The sequence below is a fragment of the Durio zibethinus genome, chromosome 25 (assembly GCF_047325235.1).
Source record: "Durio zibethinus cultivar Kanyao isolate XHJ-2024 chromosome 25, ASM4732523v1, whole genome shotgun sequence".
Lineage (NCBI taxonomy): Eukaryota > Viridiplantae > Streptophyta > Magnoliopsida > Malvales > Malvaceae > Durio > Durio zibethinus.
Window position 1 is genome coordinate 10269592 of NC_143186.1, and position 8556 is coordinate 10278147.

General features: G+C 28.5%; 1 protein-coding gene across 1 annotated transcript; it reads right to left on the reverse strand.

Annotated features, from left to right (window-relative positions):
• Positions 1-246: 246 nt before the first annotated feature.
• LOC111318392 (scopoletin 8-hydroxylase-like) lies at positions 247-2143 on the reverse strand. The gene is made up of 3 exons (XM_022921245.2): positions 1298-2143; positions 848-1193; positions 247-712 (listed from the first exon to the last, which is right to left on the reverse strand). The coding sequence occupies exons 1-3, from the start codon at positions 1795-1797 to the stop codon at positions 461-463; spliced, it is 1098 nt and encodes a 365-aa protein (XP_022776980.2). The 5' UTR covers positions 1798-2143; the 3' UTR covers positions 247-460.
• Positions 2144-8556: the final 6413 nt, after the last annotated feature.

The window sequence follows — 8556 nt, forward strand, 5'->3', positions numbered from 1 at the left end:
AAAGATCGCAGTTTGAGTATAAAAGAAAATGTTACAAGGGTTGGAATTAAAATACTAAACTTGCTAAATATCACTTAGACTCAATTGATTGATACATAATTCATTGAGTTTTTCAATAGGGGTTGAATCCACTTGCCCAAATCAAAACACTGCCCTGTTTTATTTTGGTAAGAAAATTATATATGTTACTGTAAATGCTACATTATTGATTTTTAATACTACATATATTTTGAATATTGTTGCTAATAATCAGAAAAATAGTTGTGATCTCAATTACAAATAAGAAGCTGATGAATTACAACTTTTGGTTCGAAAATATAGAAAGAACAGATATCAGAGGCTACCCTAAATCATCATCATTTTATTGTCACATACAAAACACTTGTGCTAAACATAAGAGGGAGTAATAGATGTGCCGAAATCAATAGCACCGAGAACAGAGTAGAATATGTCTTCTATTTCAAGCCAAGTTGGGTTTTGCAAACTCAAGGGACTTCTTGCCATCATGTGCATTTCCAAAAAAGCTGTTCATGTAATCTGAAAAAACAAACTCTCTATATCGAGCCACTCCATCTTTCTCGACCACCTGAGGCAATGGTGCAATCTTTTGTGTTGCTTGTGGGCTCGTAAATATTGGTATTGACACTCTGGACTTTGTGCTTGTGGTGCGAACTCTATGTTCTGCACTTTTGTACCTTCCATTACTTAATATCTGAATAAAACAAATTAAAAACACAATTATTAATATTTTTTTTTTCAATCTTCCATTTGTTCAAATTCTTATGCTATAGTATGATTAATTTTCGAATGAAATGAAACGAGTGTCGATAGAAACTTTGATTTGAACCTGTAACATATCGCCAATGTTGATGACCAAGGCACCAGGAACAGGAGGAATCTCGACCCACTGTCCCTTCTTTTCCATGTCTACATCTTCTGGGACTTTTACATACAAACCGCCAATCCCATCTTGTAATAAGATTGTGAGAGTACCCATGTCAGAATGGCGTCCTACACCAACTGTGAGCTCAGGACTAGGACATGTTGGATAATAGTTCATATTAACCATCTTCTTTCCAATGAATGCATCAATCTTTGAGTCATCTAGTTCCACTCCAAGATTTCCCATCAAAGCTTCAAGCAATTTCCTCACCATATCAAGCGATGTGTTCAAGTATTGAAGAGCAACATCCCTACAAAGAGAATATTGATATTTATATGAATATGAAACTCTATAAATGCGGTTTGGGAATATCTGGGAAAAGAAGAATAGAGAGCACAAAACATATTTCATTACCTGCACTCTACAGGCCAATGTTCAAGAGCTTCAGCATCATTAGTGTAGGCCATGCTAATATAGTCTTTCCATTCCAATGCTTTCTCATTTTCTGGGACAAAGCTCGTACCATACTTCACTAACGGGGTTGGACTCACTTCTTTGCAATAAACAGCCTTCCTTTCAGCGGGCAGACCAAAGAAGTTATGGGCGGTCCCTTTAAGGGACTCCAGTAGATCGACGGGTACTCCATGGTTCACAACTTGGAAGAAGCCAAGAGTCTCAGCGGCTCTAAGAATCTCCTTGACTACTTCATCATGGTCAGGGCCATCAAGCCTCGACAAATCAACCGGTGGCATCTCACATTTGGTTGCATTTTTCTTATCAATCTGCTCGGCTGGTGGTTGAATGTAAGCCTGGGGCACCTTTGATATGCCAGAGTCCACCAATCCCTTCACGCCGTTTCCATCTTGGACGACAAAGTTAAAAAGTGAGTTGCCATTATCGAAACTTGGAGCCATTTGGGTCTGTTGTATATTTCTTTTGTATGTCGAGAAGTTTTATTGATAAGAGGTTGTGTGGTGCTTCAACCAAAGGGAAGGAGGCTATTTATAGTGCATGGCTGGTTCATCATCAAATATTAAAATTTTAGTTTCCTGTTGACCTTTATGGTGAATGACTTTGAATTTTTCAGCAAGACAAGGTATTGGGCGTCTAAAGATTGACAATTATCACTTTTGGTGAAGAAATTTAGCATTCTATAAAAATCAAGGAAGCTGCCATAATCTAGAACGGGTTCTCTCCATCAGACCAAAAACATAAGCAAAATGCCAAAATGGAAAGGAAAATTTCTTAAAACTTTCCATTGCATATTAATTTTTTTAAAAGGAATAATGATAGAGTACATTTTCTCCATGGAATTAGAGATGGGAAGAATTAGAAATTTGTTCTCTCAAGATATTACGTCATATTCATAAGTAAATATTCTCAAATTTTAACTTAGAGTTTTTGACAGGTGGGTGTATTCAAGATATTTGGGCTCTTTTTGATTGATGCTTTTATTTTTTACAAATAAGTTAATTAGATAATTGTTATATACCCATTTTTTTCCTATTGTATATTTGGGTTCAAACTGGAATGTTTATTCAAGATCGTGCAGTTCTATCAATAAAGAGTTTCAAATCCAAAATTCAATTCCGGGTGATGAAAGTGATGGATTTCATGGAATTTTCATCCAAATTACGTTGACGATTAGAATAATATTAACAGGACTTTCGAAGGGTATTGATTTTGTACTTCAAAAATAATATATTTTATTAAATTGAAACATAATATAGCAGCATATGTAAAATATGTTAATTATATTTAAAATACAATAAGTTACTAAATTTAATTATTTATTTCATATGCATAATAATATAATAATAAAGAAGAAGAATGAAAGGTTTGACTTAATTTTGTTTGAATTAATCCACAAAAATTGAGATGCATGCTGCAAGAAGATAATAGTCAACAAATTCCACAAGTTGCTTTTCCATTTAGGAAAATTTTCTGGTTGAGGCAAAGGTTCGATCTCCATCTTTTCAGACAACTTTATTTCTTATTGTTTTTGGAAATCTAAGTATCGATGTCATTTGTGGAAAGTTCGTTCCGATAATTGATAGTGTTCTCCAAGCAACGCAATGTGATAATTTCATTGCAAGTTATAGACTTGAAAATTAATAAGTTGAATTCTTAATTTGGATATGGTGTTGTTTCTTTTATTCCCATTTATTGCCCCTTCATGACTTCTACTAAAACCCAAACTAGTCTGATCTCTATTTTGGAGCCTAATAGGTTCATTTTGAAAAATATATATATATATATATATATGAAAATATTAAAATTTTAATATGTTTAAATATATTTTATAATTAAAATTATACAAAAATATAATTTTTAAAAATCTTATTGAAAGTTGGGCATCTAAGTTTTTAACCCCGAAATATTTTCCATAATGATCGAACCTTGATTGCCTTCCATTCTGTCTAACTGATGAGTTTCCTATTCGTACCAAATTAATCTAATTCATTAAGTGGCCATCACTGAAGGAAAAAGCCAAAGACCATTATTTGCCTTAATTATCTTCGAGGTAAGCGAAAGTTCTGGAAATGAAGAGAAACGGAAAAAGGACAGGAGAGAAAGAAAAAAAATAGGAAAAAGGTCAAAAAGTACAAAAAAGTATATCGAATTTTGATAATTTACAATTTGATACATAGAAATTATAAAATCTCAAATTAATTTAACTATTAAATTATTTAAAAAAATTTTAAATATGCATTTCATGCCTTAAAACCATTTTACTGTCTTGATCTTATCGTTTATCTATCATTCTCTATTTCTTTTAAAGTAAATAATGTGTCTTCAGTTGTGAACTTTAGACCAAGATTTTATAGCATGAGGAGAACCAATAAGCCTTTTTTTATTTATAAAATCTTTGTCAACCGGACTTGAATTTTAGATACGAATAAACATTCTAGAACCAATAGCTATCGATTTTCCCCATTTTTTTGGTCAGAATTGGTGGTAGCTGAAAATCCATTTCCTTAAGTTTCTTCCAATGTTTACGTAAACAAGTAACTGAAATCAAAGATGAAAAACTATAAATGATCATATTTAAACGGCCAAAAACTTTTCTTGCTGAAACGTTCAAACCCTTTCATCATCAATGTCAAATGATAATTATTATTTTATTATTAGTTTTTTTAACAAAGAAAAACAATGAAGACCTATAAATTTAAATGTAACAAAAACAACTTAGGAATCTTTAATTTGAATTTTTGAGATTATATAACTTTTTGAGTTGTAGGTATGTTTAGAAAAAAAAAATTTTGATAAATAGTTATGGGAAATCTAAAAATAATAGACATTCAATCAGAGAAGGAGAAAACATATAAAATATAATTATCATTTCAGATTACAATTTAGTCATAATATTTTTGGAAGTATACTATCTATTTTCATTACTGAATCAAACAAATAACCATACATATTGCACAAAAAGACTTAACATTCATTAAATAACCATGCTTAAGTTTAAATTCTTAGGTGAATGGTATGGGATTTAATTGTGTGATCGGAGAAAACAATCTTTTTAATTATAAAAAGTAGTTATAATGTGAATCCTCATTGGGTTTTATCTCTTTTTCTAAATTTAGAAACAAAAGGAAATTTCCTTAAAAGGAATTTAGACTTTGGGCTAATGAAAGGTGCCCCAAGCTTTCCATTCGCCTACCATAAAGGAAGCATGAGCAAATCACCATTGACCATGACTGATTAGTGGGTCAAGCTTAAGCAAATCGCCATTGATCATGACTGATAGATCTAAGGAATAGAAAACATTCTATTTCTTTGTTCTTTCCATATTTGATTATTTTGGACTCTACAGAAGAGGTATTAATTACTTGGATATTCTATTATGAATGTAATAAAAAGTTATCTGGGTTTTTGTACCTATTGATTATTGACCAGTATATATAGGGAATTTAGGTATAAATTGGTTAATTTTGTTAATTTACTTTGAAAATAACAAATTTTTTTTAAAAAATATGTTCAACAACATAACTAAAAAATATTTTTGAATAATTAAATGTAAATTTTTTTAACAAAATTCATGATTTAATTTTTATATAGGACAAATATAAAAATTATGGTTGTTAAATTTAGTTTAGCATTCATATTTAAACAATTTTGCCTTAGTTTTCTTTGGGATCATCTCGCTTTTATAACTAAAATTAGTCATGGCCTTTGTATCCAAATTTCACGTACTGAAATGGTATCTAACGTTTGTTAAATATGATTAAAATATTTGAAATGCTCTATACCATTGGAAAAGTCATTGCTTTTAACAAAAAAGAAAAAAAAGAAAAGAAAAGTCTTGTCAATACTTCGTTTGAATTGTGATTTCCTGCGTGTAGAGAGAGTTCATATTCACACAAGGCATCGCAGGCCTTGAATTTTAGATTTAATAATATTTTTATTTATTGCAGTAATAATAATAATAATAATAATAATAATAATAATATTTTAGTCAGAATTGGGGATTTGCCATTCTAGAAATATTGTGGGGCCTGTCAATCGTTTCTCTTCCTTTTATCTATTGCTTCCTTCCCCTTCCTCTTTGTTTTCTTTTCTTCTCTATCACTGTCTCGAAAAATCTAGAACCTTCAATTTTAACTCATCAATCCAGAACCTTCAAGTATTATTTGCCCAAATATATCCATCAATTTTTTTAAGACATTATTGACGTGTATAGTAAATTAGAAGACAAAAGGGTTGTGGTATAGCTTTAATATTAAATTATAGATTTTTTTCAAAAAATTTACTTTTTATTGCATTATTTTTGTATATCTTATTTTAAAAAGTTAGGGTTTTTAGCTTAAACACGTGTGAAATTAATCATAAAATGTTATCTTGTATAAAATTAAACACCCAACAACATTGTATGAAAATTTGTTGTCCAATCTTAAATAATAAAAATTTTATGTGAGGTTTTCTATAATTTTTTCTTATTGTATTAGCTTGTTTGATATTGTATAAAAATTTATTATTTAAAATTATTAAAAATTAAAATTTAATATTATATAAGATGGCACACCCTTAAATTTAAATCTTGATTGTTTCATTGCCTTGTGAAGATATGGAGAGCATACGTTTTTTTGAATTCATGAGATAGGAAACATAGATGGTGGGTTTGAATTCTTTATTTACATGTCTTCTTAAGTTTCTTAGCTATTAGATCAAAAAGCTGAAGATAAAAAAAAAATACTTTTAAAATTATATAAAAGTGAATTAGATTTGGACACAATCTAAAGATATCATGAAGGTATTATAAAAAAAATTATAAATGTGAAAGAATAATATGGTAAATTTAATTATTAGGGAATTTTGCTTCTTTCAATATAGTTTCATAAATGTAATGGATGGGAATAACTATAAAATCATATGTTTTTTATTCTTTACTAGGCAAAGGCCCGCGTATACTATGGGAAGCAAATTTAAATGTATGAGCATGATAAAAATATTTTTTGTAGCTTTGTATGGGTTATCTAATGAAGATATCATGTAGACATGGCTATCATTGAAAAATAAAGTTGTATTTATATAGTACCTTAAAATTTGTATTTATATAGTACCTTAAAATTTAGCATGAAATGCATAATTAGAAAGTATAGATCCAAAAGGTAATAAAAAACATAATTTATATAAAATATATATGTTCAAAGGTTAATATAAAGGATAAGTTACATAAAACAAATCTATTCCAAGCAAATTTCATTAGCATGAAATCCATTATTAAGAAAAAGTCAATACTAAACATAAAGTTCAAAAACTACTAAAAAGCATAAGTTATTCAAAATAAAACTATATTTGTTGAAACATAAATTGTAGAAAATATCAAATAAACCAATAACTCTAGCTATCCATGCCAAAACCTTCTTGGACAACTTAAACATCATATTCCCTTCCAATTCTATGTCTCTTTCCACAAAAGCAAATTTTAAATAGAAATATAACATGCAAAATTATTTTCATTGCATTTCTCACGGTGTTTTGCTTTAAAAAATTAATGGTTATGATTTTTTATAATTCTTTTTTCTTCTTACACAATATTAGTCCTCAAATGTAGTAACCAGTGACCATAAGGAAACCTTTTTGAAGTGTAAGCAAGGTACTTTCTATCAATATTAAATGACAAATTTATGTGTTAGTTCACAATAGAGCAAACCGCTCCTTATTGTAGTTAACCATGACAATATCAATTCTCAAAAAAATAAAAATTTAAGAATTAAAAAAAAAAAAGGAACATACATGATTCAAAAGATCATCAAGATAGTATTGTATTAACATAGTGAAGTCAACATTGAACAAAGAAAGGTAAGTGAAAGAATTGATTAAATATTGGTATCAAACAAAAATTAAGTTAAATTTTTTTAAAGCTTATGAGCTAGAAGACTGCATCTTTGAAGTTTGAAATACTAATTCTTATCAATGAACAAAATAAAAATTTTTTCTAATTTGGTTTGCATCACTATTTTGATTTAAATATAATAAAAATATAATATCCCATTAGCGTGAATAAATCAATTACATTCAAAGTTGAAAAAAATAAATATACAACCCAAAATATAAAAAGAAACTTAATTTAAAGGCTGTAATTATCAAGGCAAATAAAATATCCTATATATGAACAACAAGGTGTAGTGTAAAAATAGAATCGAATAAAATTTACATCCAATGTTATATCTGCTACCAAGCGGAAAGATATTATTATACATATTATATAAAATCTTAAACTTGCAATGCATTATGTATACCCATCACATGTTATACATTCTACTAAATGAAACGATATTATTATACATATAGAGATATTCATGTGCTTCACGGTAGACTTATTGTTTGAATGTAATGATTAAAAATCAAAATGCATAACTAATTTACTTGTATTTGCCGTGCTTTAGAAGCTATTCTTTCTTGATATCTTAAATTACTATCCTATCTCACATTATAATTTTGAGAATGTATTTATTGGTGTAGTGGAATGAAATTTGAGTTGTGATAAATAAAAGTAATATGAATATTTTTTACATTTTTTTTTTACTTTACCTAAGCTTTTAAATGTACACATTAGATTTGGAGGTGGTCAGCTCAACACAACTTATTAGACTTATTAATTTCAATGCTCTAACGACATTTTGAAAGTAATATTGAAACATATTAGTAAGGAAAGACATATGTGTTGGTTTTTTTATATCAATTTAGTTGAGACACAATTATGTTCATGTGAACAATTGAAGATAAATACAAACACAATTATTTTCATATGTGCAACTGGAGATAAACAAAATTTTTTTCATGAAATGTAACGTTATTAAAGTAAATGAATGTAATGAAAAATAATATAATGATTAGTCAGGAGGATGGAAAAACATGATGTTTAAATGACAAAACAATTATCCACATAAAGTAATAGAAAACTCAGCTTAAGCATAAAAGAATGTACATTGTATTAAATAAGTCATGCAAAATAACCTAGTAGCATCCTAAAACTCCACACTTTTGATTATTTCACGTACTTATCCTTTTTGTATTGCAACCAAAAGTTGTATAGGTGATAACACAAATTTGTAGTCCAATTGCATTGTAGAATATTGATTTTTTACTTTATCTAGAGCCAAATTTGAGTTGTAAAAGATGAAAAGCTTGTTAATATGTATAATAATCACAAAAAAATTTAT